This window comes from Schistocerca serialis, chromosome 3 (assembly GCF_023864345.2).
Source record: "Schistocerca serialis cubense isolate TAMUIC-IGC-003099 chromosome 3, iqSchSeri2.2, whole genome shotgun sequence".
NCBI lineage: Eukaryota > Metazoa > Arthropoda > Insecta > Orthoptera > Acrididae > Schistocerca > Schistocerca serialis.
Window position 1 is genome coordinate 55,785,245 of NC_064640.1, and position 27,517 is coordinate 55,812,761.

Consider the following 27,517-nt stretch of genomic DNA (forward strand, 5'->3'; position numbering starts at 1 on the left):
TGGGAAATCAGAGCTCACACGGGAAGATATAGGTGTTCATTTTTTTCTGCCTGCGCACTATTCGAGAGTGGAATAATGGAGAATTATTGTGAATGTAGTTCAATGAGCCCTCTGCCAGGCATATAAGTGTAATTTTCAAAGTATCCATGTAGCTGTACATGTATATGTAGGTAAGTACTTGGCTAAGTTCATGAAAATGTTCAGAAGCAAGCACACAACATATACATACAAGGGTAGTCCTGTAAGTACCCAGCCTGACCGAGAGATAGCAGTCGCTGTTGAAAAATATCTCTAGATTATACAATCTATGAAGCATATGTTTCAAGTCTGAAGATGCCACATTGTTTAGTATTTGTTTGGCAGCCACCAATAGTGAACATTGAGTGTGAACTTGTGAAAATGGAGAAAATTGGTCATCGTTATGTGATAAAATTTTTTTTTTTTTTTTTGGAAAGGCCTCAGTGCTATCAATATTAAAGCTGAGCTAGATTCTACTTCGGGATAGTCTGCTCCTTCACTGACAACAGTAAAATATTGGGTAGCTGAGTTTAAATGAGGCTGTACAAGCTGCCAAGGCGAGCATCGTAATGTTGCACCAAATGAGGTGACTACTCCAGAAATGGTGAAGAATATCCACAAAGCGGTACTAGATGATCGTTGACAAAGTGCACGAGCTAATAGACATAATATGCATTCATAAAGTTCAAATGGTTCAAATGGCTCTGAGCACTATGGGACTTAACTTCTGAAGTCGTCATTCGCCTAGAACTTAGAACTAATTAAACCTAACTAACCTAAGGACAACACACACATCCATGCCTGAGGCAGGATTTGAACCTGCGACTGTAGCAGTCGCTCGGCTATAGACTGTAGCACCTAGAACCGCACGGCCACTCCGGCCGGCCATTCATAAAGTGTGGTATCTGACAATTTGGGCATGAGAAAACTGTGTGCAAGGTTTGTGCCGTGTTTGCTCACACTCAAGCAAAAACAGTGATATGAAGACATTTCAATTGAGTGTTTAGCAAAGTTTCTCAGCAACAAAGCTGATTTTTTGCGTCGTTACATAACCACGGATGAAACACGGGTCCACCACTTCACTCCCCGAGACAAAAGAACACTGAAACCAATCGGCACAAATTGGAGAACCAACTCCAAAAAAGGCAAAGACCGTTTCATCTGCATGCAAGGTCATGGCATCAGTTTTTGGGATGCGCATGGGATAATTTTCATTGACTACCTTAAAAAATGAAAAACTATCAACAGCGAGTATTATGCAAACTTATTGCAATGTATGGGCAAAAAAAAATCATGCAGAAACAGCCGCATTTGGCCAAGAAGAAAGTGTTTCTACAGGACAATGCACCAGCTCCCAAGTCCCTTATTGCAATGGCCAAAATTAATGAATTAAAGTTTAAATTGCTACCTCATGCACCCTCTGATTATTTTCTGTTCCCAAACTTGAAAAAATGGCTTGGTAGTCGAAGATTTCCAACAAATGAAGGCGCGACGTCTGCAGTTAAGGACTATTTTGAGGAGTAAGACAGTTTTCATTATAAAAAGGGTATCGAACTAAGTTGAAAAATAAATACTTTTTTCCCAAAATTTGTGTGTTTTCTTTGTAGGGGCAGGTACTTATGGGACCACCCTCGTAATACTGTCTGCACGGAAAATTGCAAGCGAAGCTTCCTATCTACTAATCCTACACTACAGAATGCAAGCTACAATACAAATGAAATAATCTAGCTATCACAAATTCAGCATTGTGAAATTTGTGTCCCAATATGCCGCAAACATGCAAAAAGAAACGAAAAAAGTAGGCTGCAGCCTTACAAGGAACTACAACATTGTGGATGATTACTCAAATGAAAAACAGATTGATTGTTCTGCACAGCTTTCTCCATCTGCAATTGAGATTCCTCTGCAATCTGAATTTACTTCCGCACATATATTGGTCCACTCTCTTTTTCTATTGCAGTTCATGTCTTAGCAATAACAATGGAATGTTATTTCAATGCCAATTCATTCTTCACCATGTAATCTAGTTTCAAGTGGAGTCACAGTCTATATTCTACACAGTAATGTCTCATTTCACAATGAACATCTATATGTTCAGACAGAAACTACAATGCAGCTGTGTCCACAAAAAATAGTTTGGAAGAACTAACAATCAATTCTAGTTCAAGCTCTGGGCAATCTGTTCCAAATAGATAAGCTGGTAAAATGAATAAAGCGAGTTACCAAAATACTCCATCATGCACTAGCAGGGCTCCTGGTAGTTTTGTTATGACTAACTATTATTACAGAAACTTACTTAGTTAGGAACGCTCATCGAGTATAAAGATCCATTACCAATATCATTATCTTCATGTTTTACTTGTGTAGTACTGCAGTCACCAGATTCCATTCGCTGTCTTGCCACAGTGAACACTCTTTCAAGAACAATAGAATCTTCATAAATCAATGAACCTTCTTCATTGTATTTCTGGGCATTACGGCACATCAGTATAAAATCTTTAGCTAGATCATTCATAGACACATACTGAAAAAAACACAATAATAAACACAAAATGTAATCATAATTTTCCAAATGGATCACTAATGCATTCTACCATTTTTACAAATTACTTTCTCAAGTCTTACTGTATAATTTCAAGAAAATTCCATTTACAAACACAATCACTGTGGCATAATTCTAGACTAGTAGCAGCAATTCTGTCCAGGATGTAGTTACATAAACAGTTTCAAGAGATAAAGGAACCTAATCCTGTTGGAAAGTAATACAAAAGAAACTGAAAATAATTATTATCATTACTTATAAGAGAAGCAACTATAAACAGGAAACAATTGTTCCGCAATACACACCTTGTTATCTTCAATCCTTTGCTTAAGCTTTTTAATATCGAGAGGCCGCCTTATGATTTTATAATAGTCAGGAAGTTCCTTTCTCGAAGGCAGTTCCATAAATGGCTCACTTATGTACCGGCCATCACTGGAAAGATACGCACACAGTGTATACAGAGTTTGTCATTGTTTTGATGGCAATGTATACATGTTGTTAGTTTGCAACTAATGAAACAGTCAAGTTAATAAATATGTGAAACACCTTGAATCTCAACACAAAAACATTAGAAACACACCAACCTACACACCAGCCGTCTAACTTTAATGTTATTCACTCTCTGTGATTGGATTCATAGAGGAGAACCTATGACAGACATTCAGCCCTATCATTGCTGACAGAACTATATGCTACACTACAAGCAAAATAATACATGATAGTTCTGGAGAGAGAGAGGGGAGGAGAGGGTGAGGAGCAGGAGGAATTCACACTCTTCAACAATTAAAAATAGCAAAATGGACAAAATGTTGTTGTTGTTGTGGTCTTCAGTCCTGAGACTCGTTTGATGCAGCTCTCCATGCTACTCTATCCTGTGCAAGCTTCTTCATCTCCCAGTACCTACTGCAATCTACATCCTTCTGAATCTGCTTAGTGTATTCATCTCTTGGTCTCCCTCTACGATTTTTACCCTCCACACTGCCCTCCAATACTAAATTGGTGATCCCTTGATGCCTCAGAACATGTCCTACCAACCGATCCCGTCTTCAGGTCAAGTTGTGCCACAAACTTCTCTTCTCCCCAATCCTATTTAATACTTCCTCATTAGTTATGTGATCTACCCATCTAATCTTCAGCATTCTTCTGTAGCACCACATTTTGAATGCTTCTATTCTCTTCTTGTCCAAACTATTTATCGTCCATGTTTCACTTCCATACATGGCTACACTCCATACAAATGCTTTCAGAAATGACTTCCTGACACTTAAATCTATACTCGATGTTAACAAATTTCTCTTCTTCAGAAACGCTTTCCTTGCCATTGCCAGTCTACATTTTATATCCTCTCTACTTCGACCATCATCAGTTATTTTGCTCCCCAAATAGCAAAACTCCTTTACTACTTTAAGTGTCTCATTTCCTAATCTAATTCCCTCAGCATCACCCGACTTAATTCGACTACATTCCATTATCTTCGTTTTGCTTTTGTTGAAGTTCATCTTATATCCTCCTTTCAAGACACTGTCCATTCCATTCAACTGCTCTTCCAAGTCCTTTGCTGTCTCTGACAGAATTACAATGTCATCAGCGAACCTCAAAGTTTTTATTTCTTCTCCATGGATTTTAATACCTACTCCGAATTTTTCTTTTGTTTCCTTTACTGCTTGCTCAATATACAGACTGAATAACATCGGGGAGGGGCTACAACCCTGTCTCACTCCCTTCCCAACCACTGCTTCCCTTTCATGCCCCTCGACCCTTATAACTGCCATCTGGTTTCTGTACAAATTGTAAATAGCCTTTCGCTCCCTGTATTTTACCCCTGCCACCTTTAGAATTTGAAAGAGAGTATTCCAGTCAACATTGTCAAAAGCTTTCTCTAAGTCTACAAATGCTAGAAAAGTAGGTTTGCCTTTCCTTAATCTTTCTTCTAAGACAAGTCGTAAGGTCAGTATTGCCTCACGTGTTCCAGTGTTTCTACGGAATCCAAACTGATCTTCCCCGAGGTTGGCTTCTACTAGTTTTTCCATTCGTCTGTAAAGAATTCGTGTTAGTATTTTGCAGCTGTGACCTATTAAACTGATAGTTCGGTAATTTTCACATCTGTCAGGACAAAATATAAATTAAAATTCCAATATACATGTAATACAAGCACACAGTATTATGAGGGTACGTTGAAACAAACAGAACTAAGAAACTGAATAGTCACAAACTGGAAGGAAAGGATGGAGAGATAGGGGACAGAAAACCGAGATATTCAGGCAGAAGAGCATTCCTGTAACTTAACTACTAGCAGTGCTTTTGGACACCCAGTACTAATGATCTGCTGGCATGGATTGAAATCACTCAACTTCTTTCAACTGATATCTACCAAATTCAATAAATTTTGTGTCAGTACTAACAGAGGTCTATTACAAGTAGAAAATACAGAGGAGCAGATACAGACACAAACAATGATGAGCCTAGAGCAGCATAGGCTAAAGAGTATATTCCAAGCAAGTTTATGTCTATAATACAAGTTTTCATATTAGAGTTAAAAGCAGTCCAAAAGAAAACAAGTACACAGTGAGGATCTGGTAATGGATGCAGCAAGAAGATATAGATGGAATTCAAGGCTAACAAAGCAATAACTGAAGGCTGCAGAGCCCATCCCTTTATGAACAGATCACCACCAGAGGTGTTACCTTTGAGGTGTGATGAGAGAGACCCTTTTGGTAATCTTGTGTGTCTTGCACTGGTAACGTCCTCCATTGTGTGTGAATAGCTATGAGCTTTGTATTGCTGAGGTGCAAGGATAGCAAAATGAACTCATTATCTTTATACAAAAGATAAATTTAATCTTGCTGCAAACCTTTCATTGAACTGTTATCTGAAATGTATTCTGGTATGCCAGTAAATTGACATTAAAATTATATGGACAGACAAACCACCACACTCTTCTACGAAATTAAGATACTGGTGGGGGGGTTTCTTTGTTCAAAATACTAATGTAAAATTTATTCATTTTGAGACAAAAAGAAGAACGGACGAAATCAAATGCCATATAACGAAGTAATGTTTGTTTTGAGAATGTCAATAATCATTCATTTATTTTTAGTAGCTATGTCATCTTTACTAGAGACTACAAAATGAAAAATATCAGTAAAAAGTTAAATGGATTAGATTTGAACATGATTGTCAGATTATATCTGCACATAAGTATTATTTTTACAGCTAGTATTGAATCTTTAAAGGGCCACTTTGTGTCCTCATACTCAGGAATACAATTATGATCTCTGATGTCATTAAAAAAATCCCACTGCAGGGGCAGAGACCTTCTTGGTTCTTATCATTACAGTTACCTGAAGCTTTCACAATTTTATGCAAATATGCTAGAAAAGAATTTCATGGTTCCAAGTCACATCTGTCAATGTGCTTCCTGCAAACTGTTCCTTCTTCAGTTATAGGACAGTACACAGTAAGGTTCCTTTTGAAACTGTAATTGTTAAAATAAAAGTAAACACGTAAAAATTTGTATAGAATATGGAAGGTTAAAACACAAAGTACATTTTAGTAAAATCAACTGCAATTGACTTTGATTTCTTTTGTATATTTTATCAAGCAATTTATGTCTTGACCCTGTGTGTACAGTGTGGGAACTGCTGCAAGCACTGACAGTTAGATTATAGGAAATTGGAATTACAAAGTTAGGTTTCTACTCAAAAATGTAGGCAATGAATCTGGTATAGCTGTGGGTTTCTCTAAGGACTCATTCTAGCAATCTAATCAAGTGAATTAAGAACTCAAGAGAAATCTAAATATGGATGGCTGGATGGAGATTTGAACTCCTTTTCTTCTCAAATATGAGTTCTGTATCTTTACCATGATGTCACATCACTCTGTGGTTTTTGAGCACATGGATGCATGTGGAGCATGGTGCCTGGAGGTACAGAATTCATTTTGTATGTTTGCTGAAACATGAGGTGCTGTTGCCATCTGATATTAAATTGCAGCTCAGCAACTCCTACATAGTAGGTGAAAATGGGGTTAGTCCCAAATTCTACTTTGACCAGACTAAATCCCTTCAGGTATGAGGATCTGTTCATATATCTCCTGCACCCACACTGAAAGCAAATAAGGAGTGTCATTGTCTGTATACTATAAGCAAGACAAGGTGACATTCCCTACACAACTACTGAAGACAGTAGATTGATACTTTGTAAAGTTGATTTTGTTTCTCCTGGGTTCCAGTGAGGGAACAGAAAAGAGCTCCATTCCACAATTTAGAAAATTATCCTCCCTCTTATTGTACATTTAAAACGTTAAGTAGAATTTCCTGAGCTTCGCTCTGAATTGCCACAGCAAGCTGTAATGAATCTTATTGTGTCACATGCCACAGACAATGTTGAATCAATCTGTGTAGAAATGGGACAGTTAGAATGTAATTCATGGAGCTGAAGCTCCAAGTGCTCACTTTAAGAATATTTCTGTAGTTACGGAAAACTGAATTCTGTTTAACAGTTGCCTGTAATCCTCGCTAAATCTCCACACTTTTCTAGGACGCATCTTTTAGGCTTGTGTAGAGATGGCATTCATCTTGCAGCAATGGTATGGCACCACCTGCCTTGCAATTAAAGCCTCTTGAATGTCTCCCACAGCACTGTTAACTTGGTGGGACTGTTGATGCTGTTCACGTACCCACACTGTGGCCCTTCTTGCTACAGGGCCTTGCATTTGGCTCAAACCTCGAGCAGGGCATCCAGAATAAGGTTTTTCATGGTTTCCCTATCCCAGTTCAAGTGAATGATATTATGGTTACTTTCAGCAATAATTTGGCAACATTTCACACTTGTTATTTGAAACGCTGTGAGGTTCTCTGTAGTTGGCACGCATTTGTATACCCACAGTGCAACAAGCGTGCTCTCACCAACCCACCCATCCACACAAAGAAAAACACACACACACACACACACACACACACACACACACACACACACACACACTGTTACAGAGAAGTATTTCTGATATCATGGTGTCTTTGAGCCTACTGGAAGACTGGACTGCACACTTCAACAACCTGGTGTATTGTATTTGTAACATAATACATCCCCTTTTGAAAGCCATCACTACACTGAAACATATCAAATCAGTTGTAAAACATTCAGATTGTCTTCGTGAGCACTAATGTTGACATTTGATTTTCAGCAGTGCTCTATCTGCCAGGCATGTGCAGATCTGATTACGTTTACCTCAGTGTGAATAACTGACTACTCTCCACTTACTAAATTCTACAAAGGTGGTAAAGCATAATATGAGAGAGAGCAATATTGGAGGATGGCACCATAGGAGTTCCGAAATGCACTTGTTCCAATGAAACAGATATTCCCATTACGTAAGACCTCCTGAAATACTCCTGGGGTATATGGTTCCATGTAGAGGTGGTTGTAAACATGCACTATTTTGCACTATTTCAAATTTAAAGAGGGCAGGCTTTTAGTAAGAGCATTTTACTGCAGCAATTAGGCCATGATAAAAGTCCAGTTCCATTTCCAGGGCATAAGTCGCAGCCAGCCAATGCAGCATTCCACAGTAGTGGCAGCTTCCTCAATAAGGACCCAGTTCTCCAGGCAATGACCAGCCTTCAGGAAGTATTGACAGTACTGAAGTACGCAGTAGTACTCCTCTTTCGTGTTAAGGAGCCCCCTTTGGGCATATAAAGGCCAGCTGAGCAGGTATCGACATGTGTGGGTCACACATCTGTCTCCGTTTTGGGGTTAATGTCATTCTTCTACACAGTTAGGGTGTGAACTAACAACTGCTGCCTGATGACCTAACCATCATGTCACCTTCACTTTGCTTCTGTCTCCACAAGACCACCTGCCGATTTATCCTGCTGCTGCCGCCTCACGGTCCAAGGCACAAACTGAGGTCCTCCTACCTCTGCATCACTGAGGTCCGACACCTTGTAGTATCCCAGCATTCGTCACTCTGGGCAGCACTGCATCTGCCGCATCACTGGGCACCTGTCCACTACACCAGAAGTCTTCTTCCGACCGCTGCCACCCAAGCCGCGGGGCTGTGGCTGCCACTTCCATTCCAGCAACCAGTGCATCAATATTGTCGAATAAGACACTGCTTTCCAGTAGCATGTGTAAACTTCAGCTATGTCTGCCATGCATACTGTACTGACACGGGGACATAACAGGCCAATGCCAGGCTGTGCCCGAGATGAAAGCATGCGCCTGCAGTTGTTCGAGCTTAATGGAATAATATTTTCATGTACACTGACTGTTCCTGTCTCCCTCACCAGCCATACGACCCAGATATGCTGGAATGGGAGAGCCAAATGTCTCCTGACTAACCTAAAGAACAGCACTTTCACACCTTCATAGATGTCACTACACATCGAGTCACTACACAACAGAACTACCATTTCTATAGTGATGAACTTCCTGAACTAATTTTGAGGTGCACTTTCTTTCATTTTTGTAGTAAATACTAGTATAGAAGTATGTAAATGATTGGAATGCTGATTGCCACCCAAACATTCATCGCCAAAAAATTTGCATTTGGCAATAAATGTGAAAGTAGATGCAACTTCTGACTCAAGATGCAAATATACAAAATTATGCAGTGCTGCAATCTTCTTATCAGGGATTGAGTGGTATTCCTTATCACCTCAGCACTTATCGAAGCACATGCTCTGACAATCTCTCTCGTGTATTGTGCAAATAGTAAAGATTTGCCAAATACGACGTATCCATCTAACATGTCACTGACATGTAAACACCATCTGACAGTTTCACAATACAACACTGATAGGAACAGTAAGACTAGTATTGTCAAATCAAGCGAGTGTGAATGACGTATTCCCTCAAAGAACAAGTCGATACGAGTCATTTACAGAGAATGGCAATGAAATTCAGTGAGAGCTAGAGACTTCTACGCTGTAAGATATCCTCAACTTACTCACCTTACAAAACTTATGTTTAAATATGTGTATGATAAATTGAGAACAACTGCATCTTTAACACAACAGAAACATATCCCACAAAGGAAAGTTACTAACAAGGAAACAGAAATTGGTACTCTCACCACTGTGGTTAGAGATCCTTGTGGTAGTTCACATCAAATCAATGGAATCAGGCATGAGCCATAGCAGTGTTGTTCATGTTTGCATCACCATAAATATCATCCTTACCATATCAGTCTCCACCAAGAATTAACTGGTACGGATTGTATACACCGCATTGAATTCTGCCGATGGGCTCAACTTCAGATTAGAGAGACGACACGTTTATTAATTTGATTTTATTTACTGACGAGGCCACATTCACTAACCATAGAAATGTTAATTCACATAAGCATTATTGGGCAACTGAAAACCCATGTTGGCTGAGGCAAGTTGCACACCAAAAACCATAGTCAGTGAATGTATGGTGGGGGATTCTGGAGGACAGAACTACTGAAAATCTTAAGTTAGGAATTACACTACATTCCTGCAAGAAACATTAGGTCTGTTATTGGAAGAAATACCTATAGGAACAAAGAACAGAATGTGATATCAACACGATGGGTGTCCGATACATTTTTCATTGATGGCTAGAAATCAGTTGCAGAGACAATTCCCAAAAATGTGGAATTGGATGTGGAGGAGATGTGTCACAGCCAGCTCGTTCGCCAGACTTGAAGCTTCTGGATTTTTTTTCTTGTGGGGATTCATAAAAGATATTGTTTATAAAGATGTTCAAACTACACCTGGAGATATGTGAGAGAGAAGTGTCAGAGCATGTGCTTCAATAAGTGCTGATGTGATAAGGAATATAACTCAATCCATGATAAGATGATTGCAGCACTGCATTGAACCAATGGAAATCACTTCGAACACCTTCTGTAAATGGACACTCATGCCACCTTTGTTGACCTTCAAAGACCTTACTGATACACATCATTGGATTTGTCTCAATAGCCACTATCAGAAAATAGTTATCAAACTATAGCATCACACTTTAAAAAAGAAAAAACAACGACGTTGACCTTCACATCTCTGAAGCAGCCCCATCTAGCAACAAAAAAAAAACCAACATCATATTATGGCCCCCGTTGTCCCATGCAACATTTGTCCCACAAATGTGTCAGCTACTATCATACTTTCGGAGTTATTCTTGGTGGCAATGGTTAGTGACACACACACGTGAATTTTGGCAAAAAAAAGACGTGAAATTCACCAAAAATAGGCGCTACATTTTCAGGTCCCTAGATACAAATATTTTCCCCCTGGATTGTCTTACTTCTTCTACGTAGTCTACAGCTTTATGTGAGAGCCTCTATGAGTTCCCTGTCAAGGTCCCCACAACAATCACCTAATTGAAACATCAACCCATAACTCGTGCAACAGTCTGGCAGAGTAACCTACATCCACACCCACACTTATCACACTTTATAATACAAGTATCACAATGAAATTTTACAATAAAACATTTGATGAAGTTCAAAAACAAGAATGTCTGCTGGTAAACTTAACAATAAAGCCTGTCTAACGTCTTTACAATAGTGTATTTTATTTGTCAATGCGCATTTCAAAGCACATCTTCATCTTCAGGGCCTCAAATGGCTATCAACAAAGCATAATTTTGATGCCCACCACAACAGAAATGCATATCTGTGGGAGGTTATAATGTGCTTTTAATTACAAACAAATCCATACCTTCCTAATCACACCCTTTCTGCTATTCCACAGGTAGTATGTCAACTGAGCAAAGATTGTCATAAAGAAGGTGAAGGCAAGCACAAGAAGTTTCTTGAATGATATCCAGACAGCTAGCTAAATGTTTTTGGGATTATTTTTTCTACGCAATATTTTTTCTGTTGATAAACAAAAGAAAATGAACAGCAGTCTAACTTCTGATTGTACCAGATACTTAAATCCAAAAACTAAACTCCAGTTTTTTGGGTAGCAAGGAAAGACTTACCTATCAGCATAACCTATAACAACATCAAGTAATTCTTTCATCTGCAACTTCAGATTTACTGATTCTAAATTGGAGACTTGATCACGATTACGGCGTTTCTTGTGAGGTTCCCCTGAAATGTTGGGTGCTGGTGAGACCGGAAGGTCAAGCCGCTGACGTTTGCGTGATTTCTTGTTTGATCGATGCACTGCTTGTTCCTCTTCACCATCTTCTTCATCCTCTTCCAGGGCCTGTTATCGAAAACATTTCACATTATTATACCATGTAGTACAGATGAACCAATCATTTCACAAAATTACACTGCTACAAGTTTTCTATTTACTTGACTCATATCTGATAAGACACAGGACATAAATGTGCAGGAGACAGACATATAACAAAAGAAAATGGGAAGTTGAGAAAGGGACAATTAAACTGCCGTAACAGATATATATGTCTGGATGACCACTATATTAAAAAGGCTGAGGCAGTCACTCTGCAAACACACTAGAAGGTGAAGTGTAAAAACTTAGAAGAGCGAGTAACAACACATATTTTCAAAATGCAAACCACACTCTTCTTCACATTTGCTTAAACAAATGACAGGTACTCATCAGAAAACACAAATGATTTTTTTTTTTTCAGGAATGATAATATGACAAGCAACCCTGTTGTTTGATGATGATGATGATGATAAAATTGATGGGAGAAATCATCTGGCCATAAGTCAATGAGAATATCACACACACGGCCAAACACCACCAAGCTCGTCAGACACAGCAGCCAGTACAGACCCCAAGCCTACCAGCCCACACTAAACAGCCGAGAGATCAGGTTCATGAGTGTATTCCATATGGCTACATGGCTGGTTTTAATAAAAGCTTCTTCTCATTACCCATACATCATCAAAAAGCAACAGACCGCGATGGAGAATACCACTAAGGCCCAAGCCACTGAGTTTTCTATCTACTGAGGTCTACGAGTTCTTGCCACTAATAATGGACAACAATTTGAATCCACTGGTTTTTGATGGTTTTGCACTCTGAAGGGAATCGAACATTTTGCTGCACCTCCATTTCACCCTGCCTCAATGGCATGGCTGAATGTATTTTACGAATGTTTACAGTGCAGATAGAAAAACCACTGCCCTGCACAGTTGGCATTTCTGTCTGCTCTCATATGTTCAGAAGTATACCTGGCTGGATACCTGTAACCATCAGTGCAATGCAAGGCTGCCAGCTAGTCCTGGCGATCACACCTTAAGGCATCCTTTGTGAGCACCTGAACCAGCTCCACTCGTGCCATACAGGGTACACTCTGCCTCTAGGTAATACAAGGTGGAATCCAAAACTTTCGGGACTGGTGCTGCCATCTGGAAAGTAGGAGTAGTAGATCTTTGCACCACTAGGTGGCAAGAGCTGCATATCTGATGAATTAGTGTGCGGAGTGGCATTCAGCTGGGAGGACGTGTTGTGTGTCCACAGTGATTTCCATAATACCCTGTGTTTGGTGTGTGGCGATTTTACAACGGGTCCGCGAACAGAACAGCGCGTGTGTATCAAATTCTGTGTGAATCTCAGGAAAAGTGCTACGGAGACCCTTGCAATGATTCAACAAGTGTTTGGAGGACAGAGCATGAGCCATGCATGTGTGTGTGTGTGTGTGTGTGTGTGTGTGTGTGTGTGTGTGTGTGTGTGAGAGTGGCATGCTCGGTTCAGGGCCGGCCGTACAGACGTCGAAGATGATACTCACACTGGAAGACCTGTTAGCCAAACTTCAACAATTGGTTTGTGCGGATCAACGTCGAACCATTGGATCTTGACTGCCAATCAGAAGGCACAGCATGTTGAAGTGAGCACGGACCTTCAGCAGACCGCATCTGATAATCCAACCTTCTTGCCACGGGTTATCACTGGTGACGAGAGCCGGACTTACAGTTATGGCCCAGAGACAAAGCAACAACTGTCCCAGTGGAAGAGCCCAGGCTCTCCAAGACCCAAAAAAGCGAGACAGGTGAAGAGCAAAGTGAAGAGCATGATCATCGTTTTCTTTGATACCAAGGGAATTGTCCACAAAGAATTCGTCCCACCCAACCAAACAGTGAATTCCGCCTACTACTGTGACGTTTCGCGATGGCTCCGTGAAAACGTGCGGCGATGACGGCCTGAACTTTGGCGCCAAGGGAACTGGCTGCTGCATCCCAACAATGCACCCTGTCACACGTCCTTGCTGAACCAGGACCTTCTTGGCAAAAAGCAACATGGCGGTTGTACCCCACCCACTGTACTCACCTGATTTGGCACCTTGCAACTTTGCGTTATCCCCAAAACTGAAACTCAAGTTGAAAGGCTGTCGGTTCAACACTCGAGAGAGGATTCAATAAGCATCGCGGAGATAAACACCCTCAAAGAACAGGAATTCCAGAAAACGTTTGACCAGTGGCAGAAGTGCTGGGACTGGTGTCTACATGCGGATGGGAACTACTTCAAGGGTGATGGTGACCATAGTCCAAAGGTAAGGTTTTTAAGAGATGGCAGCACCAGTCCCGAAAATTTTGGATAGCACCTCATATACTGGCAGGAGGGATCTGCCACACTTGCCCCAAGGACCAATAACAGCAAATGAGGGGTCTGAAACCTAGACTAACATAAGAGTTATTCAACAAACTTCTAGAATATTGTGTTGGCCAAGAGGTATCCACCCCCAGAAATTTTTCACATTTAACATTTTCAAAAGAGTCCCGAACTATTACTTTCTGTGATTTATCTGTAAATAATATGCACTTAATAACATCTGCTTTGTAGAAGAAGCAAACTTATCACATTAAATACAAAGGAATCACAGTAACAGAGTATGAATACATCCAAAATGAGTAAAACATACGTCACTGAGGAAAAAGAAGAAAGACGATTTGGGTTTAATGTCTCATCAACAATGAAGTTATTAGGGATAGCACCTACATATTGTAGGTTGTACACAGACAAAATTCTGGAAGTTGTATGTAGACATGGGTACTTTCTGAATGTTTTGGTATATGAAAATTTTCCAGTGGTTTGTTATGGAGTAATTGCATTTTGTTTGATCTCTTACCCTCATTTATCTTTGTATCTATATTGCACTGAAAGTATCTGCTCAACAGTGCAAATGTAAGCGGTATAAGTTGTGTGTCTTGTTTGGGAACAAACCACTGACAGCACTTGCTGCTGACAACAGTAATGCTCAATTTACTATTTGCTCTCAAGTTGGGATTCAACAATGCAGTCTGCATCAAGTTTGTTTTATAGTTGTATGTTAACAGTAATAAACAGTATGTTTCGGTGAGTGCATATTACAGGTTCTTTCACTGCTATGAAGGTATTTTCACAGGAACAAAGGTACCTGTATAAATTATTAACACATAATTACTCTATAATGAGCCACCAGAGACCGTGGCCCCTTATACCAAAATCCTAAGAAAATGTCCCTGAACAACCTAAAAAATTCTGTCAGTGCAGTATGGGTTCACCATATACAGGGTGGTCCATTGATCATGACTGGGCACAATATCTCACGGAATAAGCGTCAAACGAGAAAACTACAAAGAACGAAACTTGTCTAGCTTGAAGGGGGAAACCAGATGGCGCTATGGTTGGCCCGCTAGATGGTGCTGCCATAGGTCAAACGGATATCAACTTACTTTTTTTTAAAATAAGAAACCCCATTTTTATTACATATTTGTGCAGTATATAAAGAAATATGAATGTTTTAGTTGGACCACTTTTTTCGCTTTGTGATAGATGGCGCTGTAATAGTCACAAACATATGGCTCACAATTTTAGACAAAGAGTTGGTAACAGGTGGGTTTTTAAATTAAAATACAGAACGTAGGTATGTTTGACCATTTTATTTCGGTTGTTCCAATGTGATACATATACCTTTGTGAACTTATCATTTCTGAGAACGCATGCTGTCACGACAATATTACCTGTAAATATCACATCAATGCAATAAATGATCAAAATGATGTCCGTCAACCTCAATGCATTTGGCAATACGCATAACGACATTCCTCTCAACAGCGAGTAGTTTGCCTTCTGTAATGTTCGCACATGCATTGACAATGTGCTGACGCATGTTGTCAGGGGTTGTCGGTGGATCACTACAGCAAATATCCTTCAACTTTCCCCACAGAAAGAAATCCGGGGACGTCAGATCCGGTGAACTTGCGGGCCATGGTATGATGCTTCGACGACCAATCCACCTGTCATGAAATATGCTACTCAATATCGCTTCAACCGCATGCAAGCTATGTGCCAGACATCCATCATGTTGGAAGTACACCGCCATTCTGTCATGCAGTGAAACATCTTGTAGTAACATCGGTAGAACATTATGTAGGAAATCAGTATACATTGCACCATTTAGATTGCCATCAATATAATGGGGGCCAATTATCCTTCCTCCCATAATGCCGCACCATACATTAACCCGCCAAGGTCACTGATGTTCCACTTGTCGCAGCCATCGTGGATTTTCCATTGCCCAATAGTGCATATAATGCCGGTTTACATTACCGCTGTTGGTGAATGGTGCTTCGTCACTAAATAGAACGCGTGCAAAAAATCTGTCATCGTCCCGTAATTTCTCTTGTGCCCAGTGGCAGAACTGTACACGATGTTCAAAGTCGTCACCATGCAATTTCTGGTGCATAGAAATATGGTATGGGTGCAATCGATGTTGATGTAGCATTCTCAACACCGATGTTTTTGAGATTCCCAATTCTCACCGCAGCAGCTAAAACACCTACTTGGGCATCATCATTTGTTGCAGGTCATGGTTGATTTTTCACATGTGGCTGAACACTTCCTGTTTCCTTAAATAACGTAACTATCGAATGAACAGTCTGGACACTTGGATGTCGTCATCCAGGATACCGAGCAGCATACACAGCACACGTGTGTTGGGCATTTTGATCACAGTAGCCATACATCAACACAATATCGACCTTTTCTGTAATTGGTAAACGGTCCATTTTAACATGGGTAATTTACCACAAAGCAAATATCGTCCACACTGGCAGAATGTTACGTGATACCACGTACTTATACGTTTGTGATTATTACAGCGCCCTCTATCACGAAGCGAAAAAAGTGGTCAAACTAAAACATTAATATTTCTTTACGTACTACACGAATATGTAGTAAAAAATGGGGGGGTCCTGTTTAAAAAAAAACGCAGTTGATATCCGTTTGACCTACAGCAGCACCATCTAGTGGGCCAACCATAGCGCCATTTGGTTTTCCCCGTCAAGCTAGACGAGTTTCGTTCTTTGTAGTTTTTTCGTTTGATGCTTATTTCGGGAGATATTTGGCCCGGTCACTATCAAGGAACACCCTGTACATGTACTATGGTGTAAACCAGTTATCTGAGGTATTGAAATACATGATCACCACTTGCACCAAATGCGCAGTTTATCTTCCAAGATGGGTGTGAATGCCTCTGGTGGAATGTGACCGGTCATGTTCCAAGTCTAAAACAGTAATCTGCTGCAATACAATCCTTGAGTTATGTTGAACTATCTGAAGTTTTATAATAGCTATGGACCTACTTCTGTTGTAGAGGGGTGCAATTTAAGCCTCTGGGTCTCTTCAGATGTTGGGAGAGCTGAGGCTGGGGTGACGCACTGGATACCCCTCATGCTATGGGAAGTATTTCTGACAGTGACAGTGGACATAATGAAATCGATTTTGTCAAAGACATACCAACAGCATGTTACATTTGGGACAGGCTCTTCAGTGTGGTAAACAGCTGACAGCTCCAGCTGTTTAGCTTTTTTACATAATAGCTGACTTAACAATTAATAAACTGAAAATAACTCCACTATATGGGGTGTTCAGAAATTCCTATTATAAACTTCTCAGACTTGCAGAGGGGAGAGTGTACATAATATTTTGAGTAGGAACCCATGTTCAGAAATAACACTTTCCATTTTATGATACTTTCAATTCAGATCTTTAACTCAGCCACTTCTCATTGAGGAACTGGATTAGGCGTGACACAGCACAATTATTAGGTAACAATTCGAAAGGAAGAGTAACAAAACATCAATTTATCACTCAAACACATTTTCTTGTGGCAACATTGTATTTTCACATTAATACAAACAAAAGAAAAAAGAACCCAGCATATTGTACGTAGAGAAAAGTACTGATGCATTGCAATAGCAGCTCAATGTGGCGACCACCAACAATGTTACAGTCATTGTAAATATGAAGCCTGTTCTGGTATGCACTCTCCATTGCATCTGGTGTCTCTTCAATTCATAGTGCACTGACCAGAACCCACACCAGCAGACCTTCCTCAGTCTCTACAGGAGTCTCTTAAGTTAAACTTCACATATTGCCCAAAAAGAAGGTGTCCATAGGAGTTAAACCTGGTAATCGCAGCAGCCATGTGGTTGGACCATCTCCACCTATCCATCTTCCAGCATATTGTCTGCTGAGATGTCTACGAACTGTATGTGAGAAGTGAGGTGGTGCACCATCATGCTGAAACCCTATTTCTTGAGAGACATTCAGTGGCACAGCTCCCAAGAACAGGTGTAATACGTTTTGTAGGAATATCAAGTATGTACGATCAGTTGGCTTGAGTGGCAGGAAGTATGGCCCATCCAGAATATTTGCCCACATGTTAATACGAAACCAGTGCCAAGATCCCTGAACATGCATGGCACAAGGGTTTTCATTTGCCCAGACATGGCTGTTTCACTAATTCGGAATATGGCCCATAGTGAATGTCCATTCATCCGTGAACAGAATTCGATGCGGAAAAACAGGTGTGTCGATGCAGTGGTGCAGAAAACACATGCAGCAAGCAACGTGTTGTGGAAAAATCAGTTGCACTCATAGTGTGTACCCTTTGTAAATGGTATGGATGTAATTGTTGCTCATGCAGAACATCGCAAACAATGCTGTGACAAGCAATTGTTAGAGTAGTCATTGCCACATTCTCTTCAACACAATGCAGTACATTAGCTTCAAATTTGGGCATGCAGCATTGCCGTGAAGCTCCACAGTCCTGCCTCTTCATGGTGAAGATACCTGTTTCTCAGAGCAGCTGTGTAACTTGGGCAAAAAGTTTGTGTAGTGACGTTCTATATTGCACAAAACATTTATGATACAACTGATTATAATCCGTTCATCATAAGAATAAACCTGATGTAAACAAACACAAACGTGATGATTGGTCAGAAGCCATAGCACACATACACTGGTGGTATTACACCAGTAGGTCCTACTTATGAATTAGATATCTTCTTACTTAGTTACGTTAAATGAAACTTTAAGATATTCAAATGTATTAACAGCCATCTAAGTTTTTCTTAATCATGCTTTAGCTACGTAGTTTTTTCAAAATTTGTGTACAGTCACAGCCTCTGCAACGTTGTGCTCTGATTGTCGCGCTGTTAATACGCAGTATGAAAATGGCTGAGGCTGCTTTCTGTTTTGTAGTGAAACACGGGCATGGAAAATGGTTAAAAAGTGCCAAGAAATAGGCTGTTCTCTTAATGTTTTTCATAAATTTACGAAGGTAATCGGCTATGAAGTTTTCCCTACACTGTATATACTGCAGTTGATTATCAAATCTATATTGAATGTGTAGTCCAGTCTGTCATGTAATGGCATGTGAAGCTACTCCGTTAATTTGTGCGTTGGTTCAAATCTCCTCAGTATCATTTTTTTTCTCGTTCAATTTTAAATACCTACATCTCGTAATTATAAAACTCATCATCATTTTTTATGCATAATGCACATATTTGTGTTTCTAATTACATACTGGACGCGAAATTCCTGTTTCCATTTCAAATACAAATTCTTAATTATCGATATTTTATGAAAGACTGTTCACAAAATTTGATTAAATTAAGAAAACATAACAATTTAATTTTTAAGGCAAAAATGAAAACCAAATCCTCTTTATTTGGACTATGTCCATTGTCCACAGAGGTAGATAAGTATCGTAGAAACATGAAAAACATTCATTTTCACAGCATCGAGCACATCATATAAATGCTGCATTTTTACATTTTCTACTGTACCATCACAATATGAACCCAACAGAACTGATCTGGAGCCAAGCTGCGGGATTTGGCCCGAGAAGTAACAAGACTGTTAAGCTGTCAGGCGTACTGGAACTAACGAACGCAACTTTTTCACGTGTCACTGCCGAATGCTGGCAGGATATAGAATGGCTCATCATAAACGATTCTGTTGTTGATAGGCTCATTATCAACATAGAAGGTGACACTTCCAGAACTGACATGTATTTATTGGAGTCGGATAGGGAAAGAGCTAAGAGATTACAAGATGACTGACTGTAAGTAATACCTTCAGTGGCTTCAATATTTAACCATATGGTGAAATCCTTCAATACTCTCTTACGTTACACACAGCTAATGCAGAAAAATTACCCTGTGGTTAAGTCAGGAATTTTCATCATTCTTGTTTTTAATTACAATAGTACGTTAGGTAAAAATGATAATGTGTTGCGGTTTTCGCCTAGTAGTCTAAGGAGGGTATTGTGGGAAATTTGCAGTGTGTTATTTAATTCTGATTAAAAATTAAATGACATTCACAGCTGTATTGCTCCTCTGCTTGACTCTTTTTAAGTGTGAATTGCAGATGGCCATGTCACTGCAGACCAGTGCTGCCCAAGTTAAATGCGCCAGTAAAGCTGTTGTCCCTTATTATCACTAAGTTGATGTGCGCGTAATGCACAGCACAAAATGTACCCTTATTATTGTACTAAACAGTATTTGAGACAGCTTGGCTGCAGTTCCACGTGAAACGGAAATCCAATGATGTTCCAGCAAACGCGGAAGAGAATACATAGCGCAATGTTTACATCAGGTTTATTCTTATGATGAACAGATTGTAGCAGATCTCTGTTACCTTGAACTTTGTCGTACACAAGGAGCATCACTGTGTATTCTGAAAACATGTACCACACCATGTTTACTTTACCGGAGATGCACAGGCATTGGATAGGTCTCATGGCAAGGCAGACATTCAGTGACATCAGGTGACCATCTGACACAGTATACATCATGTCGTATACCCTACTTCATGCTGCGACAAGCAACTCTGATTCTTTTCTCTTTCACCTCAACATTCGTGGATGCATTACACATCTGAACTGAAACTGTTGTAGAATAGAAATGGTAAATTTATGGACATGGGTTCCTACTCAAAATATTATGTACTCACACCTCTCTACAAGTCCCATAATTTGTAATGGCAGTTTACAAACACCCTGTATGAACAAAAGTTCAGTGGATTTATTTTGCCTATTCCTGTAAGAGAACTGGACAGAAAATGCTGGAGAGATATAGTTGTCTGTAAACTGAAAATTGAGCAGTGCTCAAAGTGGGGTACGTTGCCTTTCCCGGAAGAACTCCACAGCTGCCATACATGACGACGAACAATGAATTTCCCCTCTAGCAGTGTAGAATAGTGTGTGGAGATTTACGTAGATCCTGTCCATATGCATTTCTTGCATTAGTGGTATCCACATTTTGTGGAAAATAAACATTCCCCAGGCATGGTTCCCAGTGATCCATGAGATGCACTGTGGTAGGTCAACATCACACTGTGAGACACCCTGTAGTTGTTTTTTATGGCATAGAAAGAGTGGGAAATCACTTGCTCAATCCTCAATGTGCAGACATATGAAGGAGGGATGTTCATGAACACAATCTGGTGACGTACCTTCCCTTGTGCTACTACCCATATCACCCTGTTACACCCCCAAGAACACAGTTTATCCCTTAATATGGTTCTACTGAAGTTAGATATGATACACACATATAAAACTTCTTGTAATCCCACTTCATTTGAAGATAAACATCACATTAGTTAAAATAATATTTTTACTAATCTGCAATTTATCCATCACCTGCAGTGCAGAAACTACTTTTTCCTGAGAAAAATTGTACAGGATGTTTCTTGTAGGATTTGTACTGTAGTTTAATTTTGTACTGGGAAACATTTTTGCTACAGGCTGTGGTTTTTGTGTTATTCAAGAGAAAACATTAAAGTGGCCTTTAAACACCCCCACCCCAATGTTCACACCCCACGTACCAGGGCTTTTACTGTGTTGTTCAGGACACTCCCTCCTAGCACTCTGTAAAAATTTGCGACTGTACAATTTTTTCCCCAATCAACATTTTTTGGTCTTCATTGACTGGGCTAACACATACACTGAAGCGCCAAAGAAACTGGTATAGGCATGCGTTTTCAAAGATACATGCAAAAAGGCAGAGTACGGCACAGGGGTCAGCAATGCCTATATAAGACAACAAGTGTCTGGTGCAGTTGTCAGATCAGTTACTGGTGCTAGAATGGCAAGTTATCAAGATTTAAGCAAGTTTGAACGTGGTGTTATCGTCCTTACATGAGCGATGGGACGCAGCATCTCTGAGGTAGCGATGAAGTGGGATTTTCCCATACAACCATTTCACAAGTGTACCACGAATGTCAGGAATTGGGTAAAACATCAAATCTCTGACATCCCTGAGGCCAGAAAAAGATCCTGCAAGAATGAGGCCAAGGACAACTGAAGAGAATCATTCAACGTGGCAGAAGTGCAACCCTAGCACAAATTGCTGCATATTTCAGTGCTGGGCCACCAATAAGTGTCAGCGTGTGAACCATTCAATGAAACATCATCAATATGGGCTTTCGGAGCTGAAGGCCCACTTGTGAACCCTTGATGGCTGCACAACACAAAGCTTTACACCTCACCTGGGCCCACCAACACTGGCATTGGACTGTTGTTGATTGGAAACATGTTGCCTAGTTGGACAAGTCTCGTTTCAAATTGTATCGAGTGGATGGGCATGTACAGGTATGGACACAACTTCATGAATCGATGGACCCTGCATGTAAGCAGGGGCTGTTCAAGCTGCTGGAGACTCTGTAATGGTGTGGGGTGTGCGCAGTTGGAGTGATATGGGACCCCTTAAAGGTCTAGATACGACTGTGATATGTACATAAGCATCCTGTCTGATCACCTGCATCCATTCATGTCCATTGTGCATTCCGACAGACTTGGGCAATTAAAACAGGACAATACGACACCCCACACATCCAGAATTGCTACAGAGTGGCACCAGGAATCCTCTTCTGAGTTTAAACACTTACCCTGGCCACCAAGAACGAGAAGTAGCAGAAATGAGAACACCGAAAAACTAAATATTAGGATTGATGGTCACGAAATAGTTGAAGCTAAGGAATTCTGCTAAGCTAGCAAAACAACCCATGACAGACCGAGCAAGGAGGACATCACAAGCAGACTAGCACTGGAAAAAAAGGCATTGCTGGGCAACAGAAGTCTATTAGTATCAAACATAGACCTTAATTTGAGGAATAAATTTCTGAGAATGTATGTTTGGAGCACGGTATTGTATGGTAGTGAAACATAGAACAGAAGAGAATGGAAGCATTTGAGATGTGTTGCTACAGACAAATGTTGACAATTAAGTGGACTTATAGGGTAAGGAATGAGGGAGTTCTGTGCAGAATTGGAAAGGAATTTGTGGAAAACACTGACAAGTAGTAGTTCCATGGTACTAGAGAGAGCTACAGAGGGAAAAACTGTAGAGGAAGACAGAGATTGGAATACATCCAGCAAATAGAACGAAATTTTCACAGCAGCGTACTGTGCACTGATATGAAACTTCCTGGCAGATTAAAACTGTGTGCAGGACCAAGACTCGAACTCGGTACCTTTGCCTTTAGCGGGCAAGTGCTCTACCGACTGAGTTACCCAAGCATGACTCACGACCTGTCCTCACAGCGAAAGGCAAAGGTCCTGAGTTTGAGTCACGGTCAGCACACATTTTTAGTCTGCCAGGAAGTTTCATCCAGCAAAAAGTTGAGAATGTAGGTTGCAAGTGCTATTCTGACATGAAGAGGTTGGCACAGGAGAGGAATTCGTGGTGGGCTGCATAAAACCAATCACAGAAGACTGATAACTCAAAAAAAAAAAAAAAAAAGGGGGCACTGCCTATCTATGAAAATACAAATGGCTCTGAGCACTATGCGACTTAACTTCTGAGGTCATCAGTCGCCTAGAACTTAGAACTAATTAAACCTAACTAACCTAAGGACATCACACAACCATGCCCGTGGCAAGATTCGAACCTGCGACCGTAGCGGTCGCTCGGTTCCAGACTGTAGCGCCTAGAATCGCATGGCCACTCCGGCCGGCATGAAAAATTCAATATTAGCTCGAGGTCTAGGTTGCAGCAAGATATAAGATGAAAAGTGCAATACCATGCCTGAGGTCTAGATTACAATAAGAACATATGTAGCCCATGTCTATGTAATATTACTCATTACATACAAATATTAGGGACTAATGGTCAACCAGGAAGAGCATAGATAAAAAACGAGAAATTTAACACAAAATTACATCCATAGTATAAACTGTAACAACTGAAATCTTTTGTAAAAAATCTAAAATCTCTTTTCCATTAGTAAAATAGACATGCATATTATAGGTGGAAAGCCAAGCATCAGAGTGTGTTGTCCACTGTCTTTGTGAAGACATGTAAGAGTGGCCTTCCTCCTACTCCCATCTCAGTAATGGAATAAGGTAAGCTATAGAAAGAATGCCCCCACCCTCCACGCTAACCATGGCTTCTTGTTCTGACTAAACAGCAATGTGAGTTTCTATCCATTTTTGAAAGCAACTTTCCTGAAACAAACTAATTAAATGCAATAGCAGCAACTTATTAAAGAAACCTTAGATCACTACAGCTATCGTTCTATTCACAAGAAAAAAAGGAGTTGTACGAAATAGCTAAAACAAGTAAAAATGACCCAGAGACACTTTCTGATTGTAAGCAGTACTCTAACATATTAAGAAAAGTTGAAAGAAAATGCAGCAGTATTCACATCTTTTCTGAAACTGACAGATCAGATAATAAAGTAAAATCGACATGGAATACTGTTAAAAGAGAGACAGAAAGAAACCATAGAAGAAGACATTATTACTGTTGAAGACAATGGGAACATAGTAAAAGGAAGTCCAACTGTAGCAGATTTTTTTAGTAACTGCTTCTTAGAAATAGGTAAGGAAAGTGGTGCAAGAAACTCAGAAGAGAAAGCAAAACAGTACACCAAAGCAGCAATATAGAAAACATTCAGTGAATTAAAAATTAATCTCACAATCCCTCTGAAATAAGGATCATCATCATGACACTGAAAAGTAGAAGTCTTATGGGATGGATAATGTCTCTGGGAAGACACTAAAAGTGTGTGGTCCTATAATATGTAAACTCAGAGTTTTTCCCAGAAAGACTGAAATATGCCATTGTTAGACTTGCCTATAAACAGGGTGGCTCACAAACATCAGTAACTACCATACAGTGTCATTACTGACATCATTTTCTAAAAGTTTTGAGAAGGTAATGTACTCCAGGGTTGTCACATGTGAAGTAATGAGACACTTAGCCAATAACAGTCTGCATTTTAAAATGTCAATTCCACTGAGTCAGCCGTTTATACATTTATCAAGTATATAATTAAAATCACCAGTTGGGATCTTCTGTGATTTATCGAAGCCATTTGACTGCACCAATAATAATAATAATAATATTCTATTACTGAAGTGAGCTTTTCATGGGTTACATAATTCAGCAGTGCCTGTTTTAGATCTTATTTAAGAAACAGAATGTACAAAGTTGCCTTAGGTTGAACAAGTAATACAAAGAGGGACCCTCCACCACATGCATGAGGAGAAATTACAATGTGAGTGCCACAAGGTTTGATCATGGGACCACTACTGTTCTCATTTTATGTTAATGATCTGCTATTTTATTTGAATCTGGAAGTAGAATTTGTCCTGTTTGCTGATTATAAAAGCATTAATGTCGAGTCAAGCAAAAAAATGTCACAGAGAAAGTAGAAAATGATGTTTTTGTGAAAGTTATTTAATGGTGTGGCAAAAATACGCTTGCTTTCAACTTTTGAAATAATAATAATAATTCGCTCAGATTTGTACTGCCAAAAATATACCCCCCCCCCCCCCCCCTTTCCTATTAACCTAGTATACTAAATACGAACAAGAACTGTTAAACAAGCATAAAATTCTAAGTTCTTGGTTACATACTGATGAAAACTTACACTGAAACAACCATATGGTAGACCGCTAAGAAATTTAGGTTCGGCTACTTTTGTCATTTCTATTGCCAGCTTTGGGGTCATATTTTGAATTATAATTTTTTTTTTTTTTTTTTACCAACACTCTAGATGCCCTTCTTAATTTGTTTTCTTCCTCTGCTATAAGAATACTATCATCAGCAAAAGATAGTAATTTCACCCAATCACCTATACTCATACCTCTGCCAATTAATGATGCCTTTTTAGTGCCTTCTGCAATATGAAGTTCAACAGACTTTTGAATATGTAGTCTCCCTGCTTTGCACCAGTCTCAACCACAGAACATTCAGATTCACTGCCTTCAAGCCTCACTTTACACTTAGCTTCCTCGATGCATTTTCTTGTTGTACTGATCAGTTTCAAAAGTAGTATTCTTTCCTGCATTATCTTAGATACGAATTCACAGTTGATACTATCATAAGATTTCTTCATGTCTATAAATATACAATATACCTTCTTAAAATCCTAACATCTTTTAAATTACTTCTCTGGCACTTAGACCACATGGCAATTAGAATTTTGAATTTTTTTTTTTTTTTTTTTTTTAAATCTAGGGTACGTGAACCTCACAACTCAAATATTGATCCCATGAAGCAGTTTGATGCATCTCTCAACTGTTCTCAAGAAAATTAACTTTAAAATTTTCTAAGCTAAAGGTAGGAGGATTTTTCAATGGGCCACATGGCTCTGTGGTAGAACGCTCACCTGCCATGTTGGCAGCCCACGTTCGAATCCAGTCCGTGCAAATTTTTAAACAAAAGTGCATGTTCTGTGATCATTTATGTGAAATATAAAACACACAAGAATGAGCAGGGGGGAGGGGGGGAAGGAAGGAAGGAGAGGAATAGAGAGAGAGAGAGAGAGAGAGAGAGAGAGAGAGAGAGAGAGAGAGATATGGGGGGAGGCAGAGGTGGTAGGTAGTGCTTGAGACTGGTAATTGCTGGTTCAAGTTGTTCTTGTTGTTGTTGTTGTTGTTTTTGTTTCTCCACCCCCATTCAGTTCAAATGACTAATAATTTAAGTATATAATTTATCAAATATACACTAATTAACAAATACCTAATTGTCATTTACTATGAAAAATACATGTCATCTTATTTGTAATTACATATTGCACACAAAATTTCAGTTTTCATTTCAAATATAAGTTCTTGATTAGGTACTGATATTTTATAAAACATTGTTAGTAAAGAAAGTTTAAATTAAAAAAAAACTAAAAAATTATTGCAACTTTACATACTTTACTCTCCCGGAAATGCAAGAATCTTTGTTTAAAAATTTATATTACTGAACCTGGGCTGCACACTTTACAGGTAAGCAGTTGCTTACTGTGCCACATGGTCCAACAAAAAGCTGAACTAGATTTAGCTAATTCAAGAAGCTAAAAAAAATTTCAAAGTCCATTTTCAAGAGAATTCTTGAGAGTTGCGTCAAACTGCTTTGGCATATTGATATTCCAGTTCTGAACTTTATGTGCCATAAACATAAAGAATCATAAAAATTCAATTGCTGTGTGGTCTCCTTGTGAGTATGGATATTTTAGTCTGACACTAACGTGTTTCTTCAACATCCGAGCTAGTATTGTTCACAGGTTTGCTCCACAAGAATGTGCATGAAGATGATCTATACACTGCATCATGATAATACCCCTCTGTAATTCTCACAGGTGGATCTTCTCCTTTCTTTTATATTGTATATATGATTACTTCTGCCATCTTTTCATTTCTTCAACACTGCAGAACCAATCCATATTTTCTGCACACTTCTCCATCTTGTTTTAGTAGTTCTATCACCAGGCTGTCAATTCCCGGAGTTACATTTTTC

At 39.6% G+C, this 27,517-nt stretch overlaps 1 protein-coding gene across 1 annotated transcript in view; it reads right to left on the reverse strand.

Annotated features, from left to right (window-relative positions):
• The window catches only part of LOC126470675 (ATP-dependent helicase brm-like), a 202,922-nt gene that overhangs the window by 14,150 nt on the left and 161,255 nt on the right, over window positions 1–27,517 (reverse strand). Inside the window, exons 21-23 of the mRNA XM_050098670.1 lie at window positions 11,512–11,741; window positions 2,866–2,992; window positions 2,353–2,542 (exon numbers count right to left, since the gene is read on the reverse strand). Of these exons, the coding sequence (XP_049954627.1) occupies window positions 2,353–2,542; window positions 2,866–2,992; window positions 11,512–11,741 (547 nt within the window). The remainder of the gene's footprint in view (window positions 1–2,352; window positions 2,543–2,865; window positions 2,993–11,511; window positions 11,742–27,517) is intronic.